This window comes from Phoenix dactylifera, unplaced genomic scaffold (genome assembly GCF_009389715.1).
Source record: "Phoenix dactylifera cultivar Barhee BC4 unplaced genomic scaffold, palm_55x_up_171113_PBpolish2nd_filt_p 000611F, whole genome shotgun sequence".
Classification (NCBI taxonomy): Eukaryota; Viridiplantae; Streptophyta; class Magnoliopsida; order Arecales; family Arecaceae; genus Phoenix; species Phoenix dactylifera.
The window spans coordinates 38-25,830 of NW_024068007.1; the positions used below are offsets into that span (position 1 = coordinate 38).

General features: G+C 35.6%; 1 protein-coding gene across 1 annotated transcript; it reads right to left on the minus strand.

The window, feature by feature from the left end:
• Nucleotides 1–2,196: 2,196 nt before the first annotated feature.
• On the minus strand, nucleotides 2,197–23,035 carry LOC120106723 (myosin-6-like). Its single transcript, XM_039119767.1, has 20 exons — nucleotides 22,678–23,035; nucleotides 22,447–22,535; nucleotides 21,853–21,981; nucleotides 21,461–21,604; nucleotides 21,001–21,146; nucleotides 20,763–20,919; nucleotides 20,586–20,644; nucleotides 20,327–20,486; nucleotides 11,204–11,353; nucleotides 10,952–11,088; nucleotides 10,713–10,859; nucleotides 10,449–10,550; nucleotides 7,283–7,340; nucleotides 7,068–7,169; nucleotides 3,575–3,612; nucleotides 3,350–3,476; nucleotides 3,090–3,260; nucleotides 2,850–2,982; nucleotides 2,631–2,736; nucleotides 2,197–2,535 (listed from the first exon to the last, which is right to left on the minus strand). The coding sequence occupies exons 2-20, from the start codon at nucleotides 22,447–22,449 to the stop codon at nucleotides 2,316–2,318; spliced, it is 2,289 nt and encodes a 762-aa protein (XP_038975695.1). The 5' UTR covers nucleotides 22,450–22,535; nucleotides 22,678–23,035; the 3' UTR covers nucleotides 2,197–2,315.
• Between the last annotated feature and the right edge of the window lie 2,758 nt (nucleotides 23,036–25,793).

Consider the following 25,793-nt stretch of genomic DNA (forward strand, 5'->3'; position numbering starts at 1 on the left):
ATCCATATATTAAGTACCTGGCCTAGTTTGGGGCTCGAACATAGGACACTCTCTCGTTGTGCTTTTTTGCTTTTGAAAATTATTACAAATCAGATAATAATACATTCTCAGTTATATTGTTAATAGGAAGATAGATAAATCAGCAGATTATTTTTTTTAGATTTATTTTCAATCCACTATAGATCAGAGTCATCAGACAATGGGTCAGAGGATTCACATCAAATGGATTCTCTAGTTCTTTTTTCCTCCCTTTTTATCATCAATATTACCTGTGTGTAATATCCATAGAAGATCATATCTATGCTTTTAAATATTTCCTTTTCCTTTCATTCACATATATAATTGAAGCCTTAGTTGTTGTCTATGCTGATTCAAGTACAAGGTTCATCATTACTTGGTCAATGTTGGGAATCCTTTGTTCTTTTGATATACTATGTTACATGGACTCAGCTATGTGCATTAGATGCAAGTATGTATCTAAGCAGTGGACCCTTTTGACACCAAAATTTTTTCCTCATAGAGACCCATCCAAGTGTTATGGGTGCAAGCAAGGTTTGCCGTACTAGCCCATACCAACCTGTACCGATCGGACCATACTGGTACTGGTACAAAGTACAATACTGAGATTCTGTTTGGTACCTAAGTCAAACTTGTTCAAACTTTCCAAAACCATCTCGTATCACTCGGTACCATCCGAAATTGGAGCACATACCATAACATACCAACCTGTACCACTCGGTTTCGGGTGGTATCATGATAATAAATGAGAGAAAAGTGATTGGAAGTTGTCTTGGTATGAGACTATGAGGTGTGTATCGTATTGTGCCGACCATACCGTACCAAACTAGTAACATACCGCTACAGTACTTGGTACCGAGATTGCAGACCTTTAGATCAAATTAAGATCAACATAACTCGACAAAACCAAAAAAAATCTTGAAATGAAAAAAAAATTGAAAAAAATAAAAAAGGTGTCGGTCTGATGACCGGCATGCCCAAGCATATTGTGCATGCCTGCATGGTATGCTAAACTGGTCCGTACCGGCCGGTTCAGCCCGTACTAGGCCAGTACGGTCCCTGACCAGTCTGGTCCATAGGGGCCGAAACCAAGCAGTACGGAGGGTGTACCGATGCGAACCGGTTTGCACCGGTACAAGGCCGAACTGAACCGATTCTGTCTAGTTCGACCAGGACTCGGTACGAACCGACACTGAGTCTGGTTCACTGTGGCATTTAATGCTACTGTAACAGTTATAGTGTAGCTACAGTATCATTACAGTGCAGCTATAGTATCATTACAATGCAAACTACAGTATCCTTACAGTGCAGCTGCAGTGCATTAAATGCCATTGTATCATTACAGTGCAGCTACAGCATCATTACAATGGCATTAAATGCCACTGTAGCTGTGCTACTGTGGCATTTTCACTCGCTCGCGCTCGCCGTGCGCACTGTGGCTAGTTCGAACAAGTCCGGTAAGCCACCGGTACACCTACCGGTACTAGTTCGGTGGACACTGATATTGTGTGTTGGTACGGAACCAATTCGATACTATACTGAACTGGTAGCTAACCGATACAAGTTTTAGTATAGGTACAACATATATTGGTTTGTATTAGTCTATCTTCAAGGAAATAAATAGTATTTTTGGCATATTGGTCATGAATCTTTTCACAATACGGAATTTTTTTAGCATACCGAGTGTCGGTACGCCACCCGTACTGGGTACCAGTATCGAACTGGTATGGTACAGTATATCCTATATTACTCGATTCGGGCCGGTACAGCGTACCATGCTTATAGATCATTCAATGTTGATGTTTTTCAAGAGTTGGCATGGTTCATAACTTCATATACCATGCTAGCACTGTGTCATCATGCACACAATATGAGAACCTTAACCCTCTGCAAAGTGTACAATTTAGAATAGCAGAGCAACTTTTGCACGAAAAGCTGGACCGGTAGATTAGAGGGTTCAGGGTAGCAGCTAAAGTTCAAATCCAGAAAATTATCAGGATTTATGTTGTTACTTTGGTCTCAGTGAAATGATTTCTTGTTGTCAAGTGATTGAGGTGCTCCTTCGCTGCATTCCAAGATACCAAGTTAACTAGTAATAAAAAGAATAGTACAACAAAAATCTAGTAGAAACAAAATGGACCTTAGTAACCCCATTCCCTCTTTTATCCTTTCTTTATTGTACTTCCTTTAATTGTTCCTCCTTTACGTCTTCTTACACCATTTTTAAGTTTACAACAAGTTTCAAAAAAATGCTTTATATATAGAATCAGAGCACGTTCTGTGTAAACTGGTTTAATTCAAGATGAACTATAAATAAGCATGAGCTTACAAAATGTAGAATTGTATGTTATGATAGAAAAATTGACAAAGGCCTTTCTAAGAAATGTGTCAATAATTAAATATTTTGGCAGAGTCAATCTTGAAACTTGCAAAGAAGTGTTGACTTCCATAGTTACCTGATAGCCTTTAAGATCCACCTTCTCTAGCAACCTCTTTGTAGCAGTGATCTCATCACAACTACCACAGAAAACAAGCAAACAAATAAATATATATGTGCTAGCAGTTTTTACTCAAAATGCCTGGAAACATGTCTAAAGTATTCAGGTAGCCACCTTCCATCCAAAACTTCAGGTGCAAGAATGCCAAAACGATATACAAATTCATCAAATGCACGTCTTGTTGGATATCCAGCACAGCTTATTCTAATTGCCTCCAGCACTCCCTATATTAAAGACAATTACAATACAGTTGCCAACATGAGCATTGGTGTAGATATCATCAAGTAAGAAAAGAGTATATGAAGTGAAAAGGAAAGGTGCCTAAAAATTTACCCCCACATCGTAGCTGCTGCAGAACATTGATATTCTCAAAAATTCCTGGCTTAAGATGGTTATTAGGTTTAACGCAGCGGATATAGTGCGGCTCAGTGGCATTTAGAGTTTCTAGTAAAGCTTGCAGTTGTTGCTGCAAAGTTGTAGATACAGTGGCACTCAACAGATGTATTTTCTGCGATAACTGGGACCATTTAAGTACGAAGTGCACATCATATAAAAAAAAGATCATAGTTGTACCTTAAACCTTGAGCCTATCGATGAAAACTTTGAAGATTTAGATGAGTCCTCAGAGAGAGGAGGAAACAGACCCGAAACAAAGGGGCATTTAGAAGCACTCAAGAGTGCTTGATGCTCAGCAACAACATAATCTTTGTTCTTGTCTAAGAACAGCTCTGTCTGATAAGTGACCTGAAAGATGAAAAGAAGACTTTCGTATTATATACTTATCCATCCAGATAATGAACATGAAGGCAAAAGCACAACAAGGAGCTACTTACATCACCAGCATAGTGACGAATGATAAAGTCAGAACGAGTTAGTTTGGGCTTGCTAAAGCGTTGATGATTTTTAAAAGTCTGGTAGAGCTTCTGGGCAAATGTTTCATGCGTTGATCTTGGCAACAAGCTTGAATGAAAAAAGAATCCAGCTGTCTTAGCATCTTAATTTATTAAGTTTCATAGGAATTTCTTTTTTAAGTGAAAGAATTATAATAGTATTTATACCAAGCTTCATCCAGAAGAGCAATGATCCCGCCACGTTTCTGAAAGTCAAAATTAAAAGTTAAAACGTAGGAACCTGAGAAGGTGATAATTGCATAATATCATAAACTGAAAGGGTCCAGTTATTATTGAACATATGTCATGTGACAAATTGTGTCAGCAAATGAATAGGCAGATGGCCCTCTTAACAAACAGCACATAGCTAGATGTATATCAACACAAACAAACCCAAAGGAAGCTTCATATATGGCCTCTTAACAAATTCCTGAAAATATACAAAAAAAGGTGGAATTTTTTTGCAGAAACATTTTCAACATTGATTTAGAATTTAACAAGAAAAAGTGATATGATTAAAAAAAATAAGCAGATACATTTCTGGAAAGTGCTATGCCTTCTCTTCCACAGTAACCTTTCCTATTTATCCTGAAACATCAAATTAAAGAACAAGTAAGGTTGACAAGACTGGAGGTGTGCGAAAATCCAGCTGAACCGCAAACCTGACCTGAGCTGGTCTTTTTAGTTCTGTTTATGTAAGTTTTTTTCAAAATCAGATTTGATGTCGATTTGAGAAAGGTTTGAACTGGAAAAATTCGGCTCGATTTTGGTTTGAGTTTTTAAAAAACCAATTCAAACCGAACCGACCCAATCTCATACATATGTGTACATATGTGTGTATAAATATATTCAATTTTTTAAATCTTTCCTTATATTTTCTCTTATATATAAAATAGATTTTTTCCGTTTAGACTTAGCCCAGCCTATTTAGCCTAGCCCATTGAACATCAACGCTATATAAAATGGAATTTTTATGTTCAGACTTAGCCCGGTCTATTTATCGTAGCCCATTGAACATCAACCCGATAAACTAAAACAAACTGAACCGAATTTCTCGGTTTGGTTTCCAGTGGTTTTTGTAGATGGTCAGTTCAATTTTGGTTGCGGTTTGAGAAACTGATTTAAATTAGTTCAGTTTCAGGTATATCTCCAAACCGATCCAACCCATGCATACCCCTGGATAAGACTACAACGAATCATGCTAGTCTAATTTCCAAAAGCAGTGATTTATCATTAACCTTTTCCATTGAACCATTGAAAAATGAGATCATAGTCATGTTATCCTGGCATCCTAACACTCGGCAGGCGAAAGTACTTTGCGTAAAGAATTTTGATAGTAATAACAACTACAGCAACCCTTTTCAGAAGTTATCTACCATTTCAACACTTATATGAAGCTCCTAAAAATAACAATATGTGAAGCCATTCCAAAAGGCATGAAAAGATATTAGATTAGCTATCTAATGGATATAGACATTATATCAAGGGAAAACCATGTGAGGTGGTCTACCTAAAGAAGCCCGTAGTGAAAAAATAGAAAGCAAGACTTGAATGGAAGCAGTAAGAAGACATTCAGACAATACATTTCAGAAGAATTGGCTTCAGACATGAACCAATTGTGAAGTATGACCTGTAACCATATTGATGGGCTAGTGAGTTTATATCCACACACATGAACTTTGAAATATATAAATTTCAATTTTTTTTAAAAAAAATATGACGGTTTTTAACAAATGTTTTCCTTGCTCTGCACTTTCTGCTTCCTATCTTTTAGCAATATGATGATAGGATAATTACAGAAGCATGCCCAATATGTGCTTCAAGACAAATTAAACCACGGAGGCACAAAGATTCTGAGACAAACTTAGTCATCAAGCAAGCATTTGTTAGTTGTTTGGAATTGTGAAATAGATTTTGTGTTTCCTAGAAATTGGCATTTAATATCCAACATGCTTTGCGTTTGCGGGATATCTGAAAAATAGAATAGAAGAAGATCTCTAAGAAGTCTCATATCAATTTGACTAGATTTCCATCTTACATCTCAGTATATGACAGATTGTTATGTCATTTGGAAGAAATTTTTCCTGCTAAGTGCTAACCTTCATTTTAGATATGCTTTCAAATATGCTTTAGCTTTCCTTTGAACTTTTTTCCCATAAAATTAAACCATTTTGCCCTCAATCATGGCCTAATCCTTTTTATTATCTTCTTTATTTTCCTGTAAGACTCTTGATCATATTATGAGAAAGAAATTTGGAATTTTAAAATATTCACATTTTGATTTTGTCAATCACTTTTTCCCAAATACCTTCCATTCAACTCCAAAATACTCTTCACTCCATAAAAAATAAAAGGAAAAAAAAAGTCAAGGAAAGGACTTGTAGAGGGAAAGAGAGATCATATTTCTCTCTCTCTCTCTCTCTCTTCCCCTACTAAAATTTCTTTTCATATTTCTTGCTATTAAGCCCACTTCCATATTTATTCATTCTTAAAATTCCAAAGTTTAAATTTTTAAAATTTAATTATAATTATATATTTTCTGTTTTCCAATTTTTATTTTTATTTTTTATATTGTTTTAAGTTTTTATTTCAAAATTTCCTTTTTTATATTTTTATGTTGTTTTACCTTTTTCCTTAAATGTGCATTGAACATGTTCCATTGGGTAGTACTAAATATGTGGAACTTAGATGATCAAGGCTTCTTATATAGCAGCAAAGAAAGCACATTGTGCCTGTCATAGGAATAATGCAACAATTAATGACAGGTACCAAGGATACTCTTCAAGTTTCTAAAGAAGTTAATCCAAATTTATCTAGCCAAAATGGGTATGTCAACAAGATTTTGACTTTCAGAACTTTCACAGCTATTTTCCTACAGGGTTAGACTACACATAAAACATTAAATCTTTGTAAAAGATTCAAATATTTGAAATCGATGATGGACCCTCCTAGTTGATGATCCACACCAATGATCATGAACTCTAGTACAAAAAATACATAGAAACAAAAAATCATAGGTTTTGGTAGCCCTCTACCTATGCATTGAGTGGATAGAATAACAGATGGTATGAATTGTACTAGTGTGCTAAAGTACATTACAGTCTATGTAAATTGAATATCCACACCATTTACCATGATCTACACATCTTAAAACTTGTATAGATCGAAATTCAATGAGATCAGATCCTTAGATCATAGCCATCATAGCATGCTAGTGTAACTATTAATTTTTGCATCCACTTGATGCATTGGTTAGAAATCTCGACCAATAGCAACTTAATAGATATATAGATGAATACCAACAGTGTGGATTTTTTTATTAAAATGATCCTTTATTTTTAGAAGATTTAAATCTTTTACCAAAGATTTGACATTTAATATGTACTCCAACTCTTTTCCATTTCCATGCTAATTGGACTAGTACCCCTACCCCTAGTGTTGTTAAATTGCTTTTTAGGAGGGAGAAACACCATAGTCAAGTTTGACAGTGCATAAAAATATCAAATATGTCCTTGGAATTCTTTCAATGCTGGTTAGCTGGACATTGTGAAATCTAACACAACTATTATGTGATACAACCTAGTTAATAAAGGAAAACAATCACGGGAAAACATTAATTTTTTGATGTAGGTACTGTTTTAATGATGTTGTCAGAATGAACCTTCTCAATAAGATCAAGAACATCCTGGTTGTCAATGAACTCAATATAACTCCAGTTGATTTCCTCTTTGGTATACTCTTCCTGCTCCATTTTAAAAACATGCTGTTCCAAGAAACAGAATCAGAACTTATTTTAGTAACTCAAACAAATTTAAATCCTAGGTGTCTATCTGATAGGGAACTAAAGTTTGCAAAGAGAATTTTCCATACTCAAACCTGATTAAAATGTTGCTGCAGTTTTTCATTTGTAAGATTAATACAAAATTGCTCAAAGCTGCAAATGATGAACATATTAGAACCTTAAACAGGAATCGTTGAGGTGAGATATTTATATCAAACGAATATGCTAGCAAAGCAACAAGAACAGAAAACAATGGAACATTATTATCAAATATAACTTGCTAAAGAATATGACAATTGAGGAAATTTGCCTCAGAAAATTCTAGAGTGGTTGACATAGACAAAGGGCTACAAGGGTCTGTACAAACCACCACCCACTTCAAAATGTATTGGTCAAAAGATGAAGGCAGAAGGATTGTATGCTTTATGAGGAAGTTTGTCCTTAGTGCGTGACTCATCCAAAGGAGGCTTAGGTGGAAGTTCTATAGTGGAAGTCGAGAAACTTAGACCGTCCAACAAACACATATCCATTTACTCAACCAGTCACTAGATACTAATTTATATTTAGAACAGAAAATAATAGAAAATGAGTTATTGAAGCAGTTAACTGACCTTGTGTATTTCATTAAGTTGGTTAGAAGATGAAAATCATAATCTCAACCCATAGCAACTTGATCCATCATCTGTTTAATGCACATCCAAGCAATAAAATGCTATCATTCAAATTAGATCCTTCCACAAGTATACCAAGTTTGATCCCTTTCTGAAATTTGATCCAAGTTTGCCCGTTTATCAGTTACAATTTAAGTTAATTTGTATGAGATTTTGTTTGTCAAGACTTCAAATTTCTATTATACAAGACCTCCGATATAAAAAGAGTAGGTTGTTTTGCGTGGAAGAACACATAGCCCTGCCCCAGGAGTGATAATTAAAAATTTTGTCTTCCAATGGTGGACTTTACTGCCCCAAGTGTCTAAATCTTTGAGTCTATATCTTTAAACCCTAATTCTTGTCCACACCTTTTTCCATACAACAATAGATGAAGTTAAAAACTTCATTGCTCCAACTCAATGAACTTGAATTATGAACTCAGTAAATCACAAAATAAAACAATCGTCATAAAATTTAGCAATAAGTAGAAGTATGGTTTTATGTACCAGAAAAATACCAGTTGTACTAAGCATACCATACCATCCTGGTAGGGACCAGCTATGATACAAGGGCTTGATAAAAAGCTGCACCGACACATGGTATAAGTGTTCTGCCGATTTATCACCTTTACCATGGGTAAATACAGAGGCATACCGCATCATGCTGTATTATACCAGTAAGGTACTGGTATGGAACCCAATACTGAGACATAAAACATTGGGTCAAACCGTCAAATCCTATTCATTAAGCCTTGTCCAACTAGTTGGGACTGACTTTACAAATCAAGATCCACCAATATTCCTGTTAAGGACTAGCTCTAGTTTTAGTATAAACTTTAAACTTCTCCAATGTTAATTCTCACATCTTTCATTTTCAACCATGATAGCTTAGATTTTCCCCTCTTTCTAGACACAAATGGGAGCAACTAACTTTACTACAACTTCTTTGAATCTTCATTTCACTTACCCATACCATCCAAATTTCCAGTTCACCATTACTATCTTAAATTGCTGTAACTACTAACTACTAAACCTCCGAATATATTTGTTCTTAACTCTTCACTTTATCCTTTCTAATATTATCGTACACCCATCTCAAGGTTCACCCTTCTTCTGCATTTTTCTGGTAGCTTGGATCTACTTTATTTCCCAGCAATTTCAATCAGCTAATACTGCAGAACCTAGTGTTGTTTTGCGCAATGGAACAATCATGACAATCCAAAAGCACCTCTCCACATCATCCATTATATAAAATATATCTTCATTTATAGCTTTGTTTTTTTTGTACAAAAAATCCTTTGCATCAAACTGATCACACTGTGAAGTCTCTTGTCTGTCATCTTGATTGGGAATTCATCTACAATTCCTAGCCCATTAAATATGCATTACATCTACTCTCTTGTCTTGATTTACTGGTTTTTTAGCCATTATTCTCTTATATCTTCTTCATGAACCCAATTTAACATTTAGACTCATTCTCTCGAAACCTGTCAAAGCATCAGCATACACATTACGATAATTTCGTTATGCAACCTGTTCTTTTCTAGTCCCCACCAAATTATCATTCTTGGTATCATATCACATGCATTCTCCTAGTCCATAAAACCACGTGCACAATGTTTGTTCTCCATATATTGATGAATGACCTAAACAACAGATCCCCTATTGTGGACCTTCATAGCATAAATCAAATGGCCCTCTATGGTTGGCTGCTTTCTTCATACTTATTCTATCACCCTTTCCAATAGTTTCATTGACTGGCTCATAAGTTGTGTTCTACAGTTATTATAGCAATTTAGTTTATTACCTTCATTCTTATAGATGCATAATTGCATATACAATATTTCTCCATATAAGCAAACATAATAAAGAAAATTAAAGATTTTAAAATTTTGACTTGAGAAATAAAAAAACCTCTTTCTGTAAATCAAATCAAAGGATAAAACATATATTTAATTTTTTAATTCTTTATCCTGATACACGACACATGAGAACACCAGAAACATTTTTCTTAAAAAGAAACCTTCTAAAACAAACAGACTGGCTAAGCAATAGGTTGTTCAGAAAAGCTTCTAGCACTATACCATTAATCAGACTATCAGAGATTCAGAATCTGTCTCGGATTGAAAGCAAAATCTACCTCTTCACCCTTTTCTACTACTTGAACCTAAAGCCCATTAACTCTTAGGACCCTTTGCTCATTACAACATATTCCTTTTCCTCATGTAACCTTTACCTCCTTTTTATGCATCTAATAGTCTCAGATTTAGCGCTGGAAACCTCATTTTTGTTCTCTATCACCTAGTTGCATTTTAGAATGTCTATCAGTTTTTTCCCTCAAACTCTACAAGAAAGATAGACAACTCTATCTGAAAATAACAAAACGATTCTTTTTTCATTATGAAAACTCAACAATTAGTTTTTTGTTCTTTTTTTATATGACTAAGAAGAACCTCTTGATTTTGCTCTTTACACTAAAAAGCATTTGAAAGCCATCTCTATCAAGACTCAGACATTCATAAGTTTCACACATCGTTTCAAAATTTTGATGCAGCTCGCATCAAGATTTTGACAGCTTTAACAATGAATGCAAAAGCATACCGGCTAAGCACCTGTTTGTCTTGAAACTTTCGAAGCCATAAATATCCAGCACCCCAATCAGGAATTTTGAGTTAGGATCTTGACCAATTGAGTTGTTAATCTTATTCACAATCCTGCAACCAATAACAAAAAGGATTCAGCAGCATAAAAAACTGGGATAGCATCTTAAATTCACAGAGAGAGAGAGAGAGAACCATTTTTGAACTAGATATTGAAAGAATTATTATCACACCATTTTGCAAAACAAACTATTCAGCTATGGCATTAATGCTTACCAATCAAATAACCGTGAGTAAACAATCTTTGCCAAAGCATCTCTACGAAGAACTGCAGCTTCTGGATCTAGACCTTTTGTAATGCTCTCATCGCGAGTTACAATGATACGCTTACACAATGAATCCTCAAGCACCTTTACATTGCACCTACGAAAAATTGCATTGCAGTTTCTCAGGATAATAAGTAGATCTAATCTGATTTTCACAAGTACAGATATTTACAAGAAGAGGGGATTTACATAAAAAGCTCAGCAGCAGTTCTTAGATGGAACCAGGAGTTTTCATCTTTGGGTATGGATGAATCTATTTCCTTTCCTTCAGAAAATTCAATATTGCCTAGATGAAGAATCGCAGCCAGAACCCGGAATATTGCATCCTGAATAAAGCAAACACATGACAAAGAAAATGAGGAAAAATTTCTTAGCAAATGATTGATAATTGATGCTGGGGGATCTTTCTTCCCAGTGGAACCACTGCTAAAAAAATCATACCTGTTCATCAGAACTAATTCCAACAACATCCATAGCCCTTCTAGTTGCCAAATATTCCTTAGAATCATCTACTTCATCAAGCTCAAAGCAGTTAGACTGGTTAAGATAATGAAATGTTCTGGGATTTTCCAGTTTATACCTCTCAATGTCCTGAAAAATTGACATTTAAAATGTCAGTATAACTATAAAAACTTTCCATACAAACTGGTTGGCAGACCACAATTAAAACTTTAGTCAAGAGCAATACGAGAGAATTGAAATGCAAAACTTAAAGATACCAAGTTTAAGGGACAATGACAACATAGCAGTTGTGGAAACCTCAGAAATGTTTTCTTGGATAGCATTACACAAAACATAACAAGAAAATCAGTCAACCCTTCTGTATCAATTGTTCGAGTAGTTGATAAGAGAATAAGGTTCCACAAAATGTGCTTGAGATTAGTTGACATATTGCTGGAATGTGAGGGTGGTGATTCATGCTTACCACAGAATGGCACCCAGAAACATGAATGTGGTCCATATTATAAAACCTAATTTGTCTCCACAGTCTATCTCCTCTCTATTCACTTTTTTCTAAAAAAACAAAATAGTAAACCTGGATTTTTTATTCTCGCTTTCAAAACCTCAACTTATTTTTCCTTCTATATTCTTTGGGCTAGTTTTAGCTCCTTCCAGTTTACCTTCTTGCATGCTGCGGTACTCAAGAAAACAGAAGACACTAATGATAGCAGATGATAGATTGATGAGAATGATAGTCTCTTATTGTCCTATCAGCAACCTTGTGACAGATCAATATTAATCTGTCTGAACAAGTATCTGATATAATTTTCTGACAGAAACTTCTGCAGTTTTGACAACCATTTGAGGAAATGCTGTTAACAATTGTTGTTTATCGTATAATTTGGATCAGAGTATAGCTTAGAGTCTTTTGGATTTAGCTTTGGAATAGGTTAGTTAAAGAACTAAAATAAGTATTATGTTTAGCTAATGGTGAGTACTCATCCTTTATTGTTGTATGAGTTCTGAGTTAGCATTGAGATGACTGGGTTTCTTTAGTACTTGGGTCTTGGAGGAACCATGCATGAGGCTTGGTCGAACTCACTGATATAAATGTTTTCTATTAATATTATCTAGCATAATGAATTAGTTTGCATCCTTAGCATCGTCTTTGTTTTCCAAGAGCAAGAGCCAAGAGTGGAATCGAGTTGCGCCCATGATTATTCTTATTACAAATTTCTTCTCTCAAATATTGTTTTTTCTTGCAATCCTCATGTTCTTCTTTCTTTCTTTTACGATCTTGGGCCAGCAGATTATCCCATGCAAGGAATCATGCTGTTCTAACAAAATATAACTTATAGACAACGTAAACCTGGTAATTCCATAAACTCTGTTTTCCAAACTTCAGGTAGATAGAGTTAAATTTACAATAATGAGAAAATTTGTTGAGTTATTGCATAAAAAACTCAATCCCACACACACACACACAAAAAAAAAAACTCATGCATGAACACAAACACAAACAGCAACCACCAAAAACAGATAAAAGAGGAGAAAAACTGTTGAAGATTTTATGTTGGAGAAAAACTGCATAAAAGAGGGTTATAGGCTTGTCATTGTCATTTCTCTGTTAGGACAGAATTACATCTCACCCTAGTTACATGGACCAGACATTGTGAATCTAATTAAGATATGGAAAGGGACACAACTTGATCTTGACAGATATGCATTCTGTGGAATGCAATGACTTGATCAGAACAGATAATGCATTCTGCTGCTGCTGCTTCTCTCTCTATCTCTCCTCTCATATCTTGTTCTTTCTTCTTTCTTTTCTTTGGACATTCGTAGTGAAGAACACTAGTCCCTTGAGAGGTATGACCACAGAGTTCAAAGTCTATCAGCCTCTTCTTGCAAACGATCATGACAAGCTGAAGAAACACAATGAAAAGTTTTACGTGGTGAAGATTTATGCTTACCTCAAGACAGTTGACCACAGAGATCAAAGTCTATCAGCCTCTCACAGAAGATCTGGATCATGACAAGCTGAAGCAACACAAATAAGAGTTTTAAGTGGTGGAGATTTGTGATCGCCACTAACGTGCTTGCTTGCACACACAGCATCCACACAATGTGATCTAGATTTATCCTTTTCGCATCAAGTGGAAAGTATAATGAGTGATGAGGTCATGGTGATCATGGATGTCAAGATGGTCATGATCAGGGAGGAGCTTGTAGCAGAAATCATGGAGCCAAGAAATGTTATCATCACAAACTGTCCAAATTATATAGCGGAAATCTGATGGGGATCCTCAACCAGCACATACGGAGGCCTCTTTTTAAAGAAACAACACCTAAATGCTCGCAACATCAGTGACCTTTGGAAGCTCGATAACACTATCATGTGAAAATTATAAAGAGTTAGCAACTATCCTGTATTTAACTCCAACTCCTCTACCTGCCACGTTAGCCAACACTGGTATTTTTCTCTCTCTGCCATGCATTAGCAATTTCCATGAGACATCTAAACCAGTGCTGTCCAGGATGCATCTAAGGTGCAAGGTGCCCCTAGGCGCAACCTCAGCACCTTATCTACCACAATGGGCTACGACTTCATCTAGGCACACAAAAAAGCACATTTTGTGTGTCTCACAGAGGCACCAAGGCACAACAAAGATGCGCCTTTGTGATTGTGTTGTGTGGGGTGTGTATGACTGTAGATCATTGCAAGTAGGGGTAACCAGCACAAACCCACCCAAAATAAATGGGTTGGTGGGGCTTTTCTTGTAACCAGGTTGGTTCTGAGTTGATCCAAAATCAACTCGATGATACATAGGTGGATTTGGGTTAGGCTCTGGGCCTGATGGGTCACCTGGGATGATCCAATCAGGGACTAAGCAGCTCCCCAATATAACACAACTAATACTTTTTAATTTTTTATATAGTTCGGTTCACTTTAAAAAGAAAGATCATAGAGACTGATGGACAAGGTAGGCCATGGGATTTTAGGATATGATATTGCATTTTAGCTAATTTTATCCTTAACTAGTTTATAACTCTTATGAATCATAAATTCTTAAGTTTATTGTGATTATGATGATATATTTGAAATCAAATTTGATTTTGTTATTTGTGATCTTTGAATAACAGTTTTTGCTTTATTTTTTAGTTATATGTATGATTGATGAGTGAAAATTAAAATGGATAGGTGGGTGGATATGGGTTTAGATAAAATAAATGGGTCGGGAATAGGTTTACATTTTCCAACCTGGTTATTAATAGGTCGGATATGGATTGAGTGTATTTTTGACCAGAACCCAACTTGACGTGACCAATTGTCACCCCTAGTTGCAAGTATATATGTATGTGCTGTGTTTGTGATTATATATACATGTCATATATGTATGTAATACATATACATACGCATATACAAGCATGACTGCATATATAAATATATAGATTTACATATATACAAACATACACATATACACATATATACATAAATAGGAATAAGTATACACATACCATGTATGTATGAATGCAGACATATTTATACTCATATTTATGAGTGTATATTTGTTTATAGTATCTATTTGTGTGTGTATGCTTATGTTTATGTATATACACAATTATCTATTTGTGTATCTATATAAATATTAGTACATACATATATTAATAAATTCATGATGTTAAACATATTTGTCAACAAAAGTAACAAGAAATATATAAAAATAACACAAATAAACACAATACACACAATATACATATCTGCATATATGCATATGCATACACATATAAATTGGTAGATATTACATACATTCAAACATATAGATTTGTAATTAAGTATATATATTGCACCCTACTTCACTAAGGGGCATACCTGACATTGTGTCCAGGCTCCAAGAGACCTTGGTGCACCTTGAGCCATAATAACTTTGATCTAAACTAGGACATGTTACATGACTAGTTAACTTCAATTTCTTGTCCTTTGATCACATTAGCCAATGGTACTTTACTACTTTCTCAAATGTATTTAGAAAAGGAAATGCATGCCTTAGCCTTTTCTAACCAGTTTTTATGTCATCTATGCCACAATTGCATTTAATTTTTTGATGTATGTTGGTAACCTAATAAACTCCATTTTTTTAAAAAAATCACTTATCCTTTAGTCTGTGTATTTTAGAATCAGAAGACAATCAGTAGATATTTGTGAATTTAATAGAACGGCAAGAAGTAACTTTAATGGTAAAGCATTGCTCAAGTCTTTCTTCCCACTAAGGAAATGCTTATCCATGAAAGTCTCAACCCTTAGTTCCATTCCTCGAGTCAGTCTCACATAGTAGTTTGCCATCAAATAAACATCATAGAGTGTTTTCTCGTTCTTGTTGATTTGTATGAGTCTGCATATTGTGAAGTGTGAACCAATGTTTCTTATAGTTAGGGGTCAGCTAGGCCTTAAAATACTCATCATTTTCAACAATTTCTTGCCTTTAGTGATGATTACTCCAAGATGACAAGGTTTTATTTAATGAAAGACCACTCAGCAATTTCATCAACATATCAAACCATACAGAAGAAAATTCAAAATTAATTGCAGCTAAATTCTTTTGGTTTTTCATCCTAATAATGCTAAAAAGTATCTCTCCAATCAATTCAGGGAATACTACTGAAGACATGGAATAATATACCAGCCAGCTTGCATCCTATACTCGATAACCATATTAATGGCCGAAAAGAAAGAATCATCCTATTATTGAAGTTTTTTATGCATTGCTCTTGTGCATGCATGTTTCTAAAATGTTCTGAGGCAAAAAAAACTTTCAATGCATGTCATTTAGTCAATCAAATTGTCTACTCTATTTCACTGGTTTCTTCACCTGCAATTCTATGTTAATTGCTCTTCCTCGGGTCTTTGGTAGTCCTTTTTTGCACTAGTATTGGTCTATTGAAAGTTAGACCTCATGCTTCTAAGTCTCTTTGTTGGTAAGCATTGCTCAAGCCTTTCTTCACACTAAGGAAAATGCTTATCCATGAAAGTCTCAAGACTCTCAACCCTTGGTTCCATTCCTCGAGTCAGTCTCACACAAGGTTCGCCGTACCGGTACCGGACCCTTTACCGGTGCCACACTAGTATAGTGTTGATACGGTACGGTACAAAATTGTTTGGACGTACCAAGAGTCGGTATGCCACCTGCACCGATAACGATACCGAACCGGTACGGTATGCTCGGTACCGTCCGGTATGGTACGGTATAGCATACCATGGTCTCACATAGTAGTTTGCCATCAAAATAAACATCATAGTGTGTTTTCTCGTTCTTGTTGATTTATACATGTCTGCATATTGTGAAGTGTGAACCAATGCTTCTTATAATATTTTAATGCTAGGCCTTAAAATACTCATCATTTTCAACAATTTCTTGCCTTTAGTGATGATTACTCCAAGATGACAAGGTTTTATTTAATGAAAGACCACTCAGCAATTTCATCAACATATCAAACCATACAGAAGAAAATTCAAAATTAATTGCAGCTAAATTCTTTTGGTTTTTCATCCTAATAATGCTAAAAAGTATCTCTCCAATCAATTCAGGGAATACTACTGAAGACATGGAATAATATACCAGCCAGCTTGCATCCTATACTCGATAACCATATTAATGGCCGAAAAGAAAGAATCATCCTATTATTGAAGTTTTTTATGCATTGCTCTTGTGCATGCATGTTTCTAAAATGTTCTGAGGCAAAAAAAACTTTCAATGCATGTCATTTAGTCAATCAAATTGTCTACTCTATTTCACTGGTTTCTTCATACAATAGATTGTTCACCTGCAATTCTATGTTAGTTGCTCTTCCTCGGGTCTTTGGTAGTCCTTTTTTGCACTAGTATTGGTCTATTGAAAGTTAGATCTCATGCTTCTAAGTCTCTTTGTTGGATACTCAGCACATTATTATGACCCAATCTCTAATATTCATCTTCTAACCACCAATGTCACTTCTTTTGAAAGTACTTCCAATTTTTTTTCCAATAGCATGTAAATCATCCAGACTCAGCCAATTGATTTTAATAATCCTATTCCATCACCTATACATCTTCCACTACCATCTGCTATTGTTTCACCAAATGATATAGTTCAAGAAAAACCCAGCAAGGTTTACATGTGATAAAAGATAAGGAAAATAATGAACAAGCTCTGCAAACACACCAAGAGTTGCTTAAAAAATAAATTCCAATTAACCCTTGAATGTGAATATACTCTTGGGAAAATTACTTAAGCACCCCCTCAACTTAGGACCGGTTTCATTTAGAACCGTTCCAGTTATAAAAGTTTCAAAATGGTCCCTAAAGTTAGTTAAGGGGTTCAATGTGGTCCTGAGCCCTCTCCGGCATCCAATGTCATTAAGATACCATCATAAAGGATAGTTTTTCCCTCATCAGAATAGCTTATTTATCCAAAAATATCCTCGCTTCTCCTCTTCTCCTCTTCTCATCCCTTCTCACTCCCGCCTCCTCCTCCTCCTCTCTAAAGCCCGTTGTCATATCCCTCCTCTCTATCCCTCCTCTCAATCGAATCTGGTCCCACCCAAGCCCCATCCAATCCCACCATCTGCTCTTCCAACATGTCCTCCTCTCCAAACCTTGATACAATTTTCATCCCTCCTCTCCATCCTTCCTCTCCATCTAACCTGATCCCCCACCACGTTTTCTCTTCCAACACATCATTCTCCTCCTCTCTAAACCCCGATACTATCCTCAACCCTCCTATCTATCCCTCCTTTTTATCTAACATGGCCCCGAGCCCCACTCTGCTCCCACCATCTCCTCCTCTTCGAACATCTACTTCTCCTCTCTAAACCTCCTTATCCCTCCTCTCCATCTCAAACACTCCTCATAAGAGAATTTCAGTCCTAGAAATTTCACATGACCATCACATGATAGAATTCCGTGAGCCCAGGTAAATGGATGAACGGCGGGATCACATTAAAGTGATTAAACCACTTAACTAACTTGAAGGACCACTTTGAAACTTTTAAACTGGAAGGGAACCAAGTAAAAATGGCTCTAAGTTGAGGAGGTGTCTAAGTAATTTTTTGTATACTCTTTTACTCGATAAACTTGTAATCATCTCCTTACGTAACCGTTTTGCTTTATAGAAATATTTTCCATAGCCTTTCCTTTGTATTTGTCCCAAGGTCTGCAATCTTGACTTCGAGTACCATACTAGTACATTACTAGTTCGGTAAGGTATAGATTGGTACAGTATGTACTTAGCACCGAGACAACTCTCGAGTCATTTTTCTTACTTTTTATCATGGTACAGATCGATATGCACCCCGGTTCACCTACGTATGTCTTGGTAAGCCTCATTACAGGTTAGTATGAGGCCTAGATAACTCGAATATTATTTTCTATCCCAGTTCCAATATAGTACCGTACAATGCGCCTTGAATCGAACAATTCGGGACGGTATGGCAATCCATGATCTGTCCTATGCTTGTCCATGTGACCTTTGCGAGATTCTGGCTAGTACAAAGTAATTGAAGAAGGAATAGCTTCACCCAACACAAATAAGATTTGGAAATCAGTTGATTTTCCAGCAAGCAAAATTCCTCACCTAGCGGTATGCTTGTTATTCATTTGACTATAAAATGGAAGCCCTAGTTTAGATAACATAATCTAATGCAAACACTGTGAATTGCTGTTCTCTTTTCTTTTACTCCCATTTATCATGTTTTTCTTTCTTTTGTTCTTTACTTCTATCATTTATCTTCACCTCAAACCATTCTTGAAGACTAAATACCATAGACAAATGTTTTTGATCTTAATAGTGGTATTGATCAAATTCTATTGTATTATGGTGTGGTATAGTAAAGGCGAGCCCTAGTGCAACGGTAAGGATACTCCATTGTCATCTAGGAGCCATGAGTTCGAAACATAAAAACAGCCTCTCAGCATGCAAAGGTAGATGTGTATATCTGACCCTCCACAGACTCTACAATGGCGGGTGCCTTATACATTGCGACATGCTTTGGAATAGTATAGTATACTATAACAGACTATGTTATGCTATACATAGTGTTAGACTACTTAAATGAAGCAAAATGTACAGAGATAACACAACTCCCTGATACCTAGTACCTAGGCGTTGTATTGAGCATGGATGATACATGAAAAATTCTTCATATCATCTCCACCAAAAATTTAATATATGGTATAATGCCACACAAAAAGTGAAATACTTCAAATAATGAATCCATTTATCTTCAATGCACAAAAGAAACTTCTGAACTATGACAATTATTTACTATTCTTTCAACATCATCTTGTCTTTCTTCAAATTCTTCTTATCCACATAAAAATTTTCATCCCCAGTTATAACATATTCCAAAATAGAGGCAAAGGCATGCCCTATATTGGAATTCCTTTTACATATTGTAGAGCACAATGAAGGCAATGCATTCTTATATTCCCCTTTTGGAATAGGGCTGTCAGTGGGTTGAGCTGGCCCTAGTAGCTTGATGACCTAGCCCAAGAAAATCAAGCTCAGGCTAGAAATTTCAACCAAAAAGCCCAATCCAGCCCAAAATCAAGAGGTCTGAATTATTCCGATCTAGGGATAAAATGAGTTTCTAGCTTAAGAAGAATAGGGCATGACTTGGATCCAGCCTAGCATGAAATATTACATATGGTCGTGTCAGACCCAAGCTAGGTCTGGGACCCTCAAGCTTGATTCTCAGGCCTGAGCTTGAAATACCATGCTTGATTCGAGCCTAGGCTGACCCAGCCTAACTCGGCCCATTGATAGCCTAAATAAGAAACTGGATGTACTATGCAAGATGAGTTCTTTTAAAGGAATATTCTATAGCATGCATAACTTAACTAGATTACAGGTTCTTGGTTCCATATAGAAGCATCCATCTAGTGGCAATTCAATAGCATCATCAGCATTTGCTACAACCTGCCTGGTTTGTATGATATGCCATGGAGATTGCAGCCTTCCATTAGCTGGTTTTCTTAACTAAAGTATATCAGAAAAATAAATAGTGCAGAAGAAATACCTATCTTGACATAAAACCAATAAGCATGGGAAAATAAGAATTTTGATAAAGAGTTAAGAGTCTCAATACCTCTGGTGGAGCAGAACAAAGCATGTAAAAACAGTGGTAATTTCTCTCAGGATCAGATATTTGACAGACACGAGATCTTTCAAGCAGGTATGTCCTGATAGCCGCTCCCGAAATCCTACCCCTCTGATCAAATTGAATCTCAACAAATTTGCCGAAACGACTGATACATGCAAGAAATTCACCATGGGCATCGAGCCAATGAAAGATATGTACATTTACAAATACATAGATGTGAAGCATTGTAATGAGAGATTCCTACCTCGAGTTATTGTTTCGCACAGTCTTTGCATTGCCAAATGCTTCAAGGACAGGATTGGACTGTACAAAAGGAATCAAGATACCTTAAAAATCTGGCATGTGCACTATGCAGAGGAAAATGTAACTTTCAAGAAAGAATTAGTTGGTACTTGGTAGTCTAATCCAAAATCTATCACACCTCCAGTACTTGCTGCTCCACAGTCCTCCCTTCAGCAGCAGCTCTACCTCCCACATAAGCAAGATAACGCATAAGCAATTTGGTGCTTTCTGTTTTACCAGCCCCACTTTCTCCACTTACTAAAATTGATTGGCTTACTCCCTCATTAATCATAAGTCTGCATTGGCAGAATACACTCTCACAATGCAAACAAGACAAATTAGTCTTTTAAGATGTCAAAGGGAGCAGAAAAGCATACCTATATGCAGCATCCGCAACAGCAAAAGGATGGGGGCTTAGCTCACCAAATGCTGCCCTTTTATATTGTTCCATCATATGGCTGTCATAAAGATGAGGGAATCTTCGAAAAGGATTCACAGCAATCAATATATTTCCAGTGTATGTCTGATAACAAAGTTATCGATCACCATTTGTTAATAAATAGTTAATAGAGGATGTCAAAATTAAACAAACACAGCCTCCAATAGATGAGGTCCACTAACAACCACTACCATAACAAGTATGATGCCAACACTATGTTCACTTTAGGATGGAAGAGAGAGAGCAAAAAGAAGGAAAAAAAAACATAGCATTAGAGAAAACAGAAAAAGTAACCTCACTTACATTATTCAATATTTACTTACATAGATCTTATCTATGTCATAACTTGATTTTAAGTGAAAATGTAAAGTAGCTTTTATTATTCAAAATTTCCTTACATAGATTTCGTTTATGTCATATCTTGATTTTAAGTTCTGAACAACTCCTGGTTCGTGCAAATAAGCTAACTTTGTCATATCGTCAACACCGCAAGGAGATGCTTCAGCATCCTTAGGATAGACATTGGACACCTTGGCAATGACCTGCAGTGAAGAGCCAACATCTTCATTAATAATTGCCAACATCTATGATGCAACAGAGATTATTTGAAGAATTAAAATTTTCATGTATTCCTTTAACCAGATTAGCCCATGAAGACTCTTCTCATAAAGAAGGACCCTAAATTTACAGTACAAGCAATTAATGAAGGCTGACATAGGACCCAGCATCATCCAAATAAACAAAAAAAAGGGTTTAAAAATGTGCAAAACCCTTAGTTATGAGTACTGACCGTCTTTCCAGAAGTACACTTGACCTTAATTTGGTCGCCATTGACCTCAATGACCTCTCCATCTATCCAAGCTACATCTGGATCCTCGACCCAAACCTGGGCTTCTACTTCAACGTGGACTGCAGCCGCCTGTCATGTAAGAAGAGCACAAACTGGTCACAAGTAGTGTAGAAATGCACAAACTATATACCGTTATCTATATAGCCTTCATCACTCAAGAAATTTGGCCAAAAACCAGGTTTTTATCAGATGATGTTAATACACCCTCCAGCTAAGGAGCGAATTATCTAAAATCATCTGAGGGACTGAAGAAGATAATTGATAGAAAGCATTGACAAAACAAAAGATGCTAAAAAATTACAGTTTTAAGCCTTATCATGAGCCTTCTACCCAAAGAGGTGAAGTTCATAGCATAAATTTCCTTTTACGTTCGTGTAGCTCATCATACTCTACTAGTCTACTGAACTCCTCGATCAACACAAAAGACCCGAGAACATTCCAAAATCCATTGAAGTTCTCGAGAAATTAAACCCAGTCAATCAAATGAACTCGAAATCAAGAATCAACCTGATCATGAGATGAAAGATCCCATACCATTTCGGAACTCAACTGGTCAAGATCCCAATAAGCTTCTCAATCCGCCCTCCTCCAACACCATTCAAAACCCCAACCAAAAAGTCCACCTGAAAAAATAAACACCGGAACAGAGAATTAAAGCAAGATATCCATAGTAGCAAAATTCAAGATTCGTCCTTCTCTCATCAAATATATCGAATCTTTCTCCTAGTTTCCTTCCAGATCCCTTCTTTCTCCGCCAATATCTACCTCTCCGTCTCCCTGCCTCAGGATTCGATCAGTGCGGCGCCGACGACGACAGTTCGAGAGAGGGAGAGGGCTCGGCCTTCAAAAAGAAGAGATCTTTTCCCTTCAGCGGCCTCAATCGCGGTCCAAAGATCTTTTCTTCCTCCTCTCCTTTTCCTTCGCCCGGACGTCCGCTTTCTCTTCTCTTCCTCTCCCTTCGTCCGCTTTCTCGCATGAAAGAGACGAAGAGATGATACGCGTAAATTTACAAGAACGGCTTTTTCCGAGGTCGCCCTGGAATTGCGAGAGATGTCCAAATTCCAGTTCCCGCATTTTAAACCTTGCCTTCGCCGTCTGTCGGGGAGAACAGATTGCGGCTGCTGGGACCTGATCGGCCGATAGATACGCTGCTGTGATTTAGATTCTAAAGAGAATAAATTAGAAAGAATGGTCATTTCGGGCAGCGTAAACGGTGTAATATCCTATATATCCATCTTTCTTTCTATAACGTCGTTTTCCTTTTCTAACGACTCCCTTCCCAGGGAGGCAAGCTGTCGACTGATTTGTCTTTATCGAAGGAAACTAACTCATACCCCGCACCGCGGGGTACAGACGTACAGTCCTCTTTTGTTTTTTTTGGATTATTTTGGAAATGTAATATACGATAAATATAATAGAATAAATATAAACAAAATAGAATGTAATAGATGCAAAAAATATAATTATTTTCTAATATATAAATTGTATAAATAATATTATTAATATAGATATCCATATAATATAGTCTTCATTTTAATTATATATATATTAGATAAGATATACAATAGCAGATAGATAGCTGTGCACAAGCAGAACCTTCATTTTAGCATATATATATATATATATATATAATTTATTATATGTTATATATATTAAATATATTAGATATATATAATAGATAATAAACTATATATAATATATAAAATAGATAATATATTATATAATCAAATAGAATGGATATAAGAGTCCTATTTATTATCCAAATTAAAGACCACATGAATGACATTATTAATATTACTTTTCATGCGGCGAATGGAGAGCTCTATACAAGTAGAGCCTTTATTTGAAATTAGGAATCCCTGAAGAGCTTGATTGAGATAGAAGGTGGCTCATCAAAGCATAACCAAATGAGGCCAAATAAATATGCGGACGTGCCACCAGTATTAGGCTAGCCAGAAAGGTATGAGTCGAATAAAGGATATAGAGCAGCGTGAATCTAGGTGTCTTGATTTTCAAAAATTTTCGCCATCACCACACCATGATTCGAAGGAAATATAAATAGATGGGGATTGTAGTGTTGGGCTACATAAAAGGATATAATATAGAGCTGACACTGGACCACGCTTGCGAACAAAAAATATCAAATTTTACATATGCCCGACCCGATGCCCGATTAAAAACGAATAGAGTTTAAGCTCGAGGCTCGACCTATGATCAATTCTAATGTAATATTGGGTTGCGGTAAGAGTGCAGTACTAGGATGTGGTAGAAAGCTAAATTATGACTACTCCTAGAATGAACAAATAAGGTAAAGGTAAAGATAAAGATAAACTAATTGAAATTGATAGTTGAAGAGTTTTTATAGAATATAATTTTACTTATTTATACTAGGACATAGTAAGTACCCTTAAACATTATTACTCACCACTTTGATGGCTGTTTCTCACGTTCGGTCTGCATTTTTGGCAGATCTGATAGCTGCTGCCAACTATCTTTCGACCTAGCATATATACACAAGTATGATCACTCTACAACTACTGAACCAATAGATATGTCTTTTTGGCCTAACATATCCCAGGTCATCTCTCCGGCTTATAATATAGTCTTATGTTCTTGAAAATTTGAGACCAGTATATATATGATTACCCTGATTTTCTATAGGCTAACGACTCAAGACTTGACTTTTCGGTCTGCTGCTTCACTTTAGTGCCACATTGTATCTGTTCAACCTGGTTCTTGACTCTTAGTATGATTTTATAGGGGAACTCTGCCCAGTCTTACAAGAGTCACATAATTTGCATATACTCTAATTCTATGAAACTGCATCAACGTGGTGCTTGCCTCAAGCCGCTAGCTATATTATTAAGATATGGTGCAAATGGAAATGTATTAATAATATTATTAGTATAGATGTCCACATGATGAATAAAGAGTTTAATGCAATTTGATCCTCCATTTTAATTATATATATTAGATAATATATACAATAGACAATAATTTATATAATCAAATAAAATAGATATAAGAGTCCTATTTATTATCAAAAATAATAGTCTTATTAGTGATATCATTAATATAGGCGTCTACTTTGCTTTACACAAGCAGAGTCTTTATTTTAATATATATATATATATATATATATATATATATATATATATAATAGATAATAGACAATGAATTATATAATCAAATAAAATAGATATAATAGCCTTATTTATTATTCAAGATAAAGACCATATTAATGCTATCATTAATATAGATGCCCATGTGGAAAATGGAGAATTTTGCATAAAAACAACTTCCATTTTAGGATATATATTAGAATATTAAGTTGGCTATATATTTTAAGTCTAATTTATAATCAGATTCGGATGTTGCTTCTTTTCCCCATAGATGAACCGCTAGACGTAGACTTGGCTTTGGCGCGCTAGGGAGTTGATTTGGGGCCAAAGTGTCTGCTTCTTTGTTTTGAGTGATTCTTCTCTCTCTCTCTCTCTCTCTCTCTCTCTCTTTTCAAAAAGTAAGTGGTTCCTTTTAAAAGATAAAAGTTCATAAAACATTGCTTTAGAAGCTTTAGATACCATCTTGATAATACTATCATGATTATATATCCCGTATATTCTACTTATTTTAAAATGAGATGACCCTAATAAATATTTTAAAATATTAATTATTAATAGGATTAAATTTTAGCAAATATGTATTATTGATTGGAACGATTAGATACATTGCTAACAATATTTGCAAGGAAATAGAATCATCTAGCTAAGCTACTCAGATTGTGAATGATCTTGTAACTTTTCCATTGAACTTTTCTATAGAAACAAACAAAAAAAAGATTGTAATTAACCTAAAAAAATAAAAATAAATTTATAAAATAT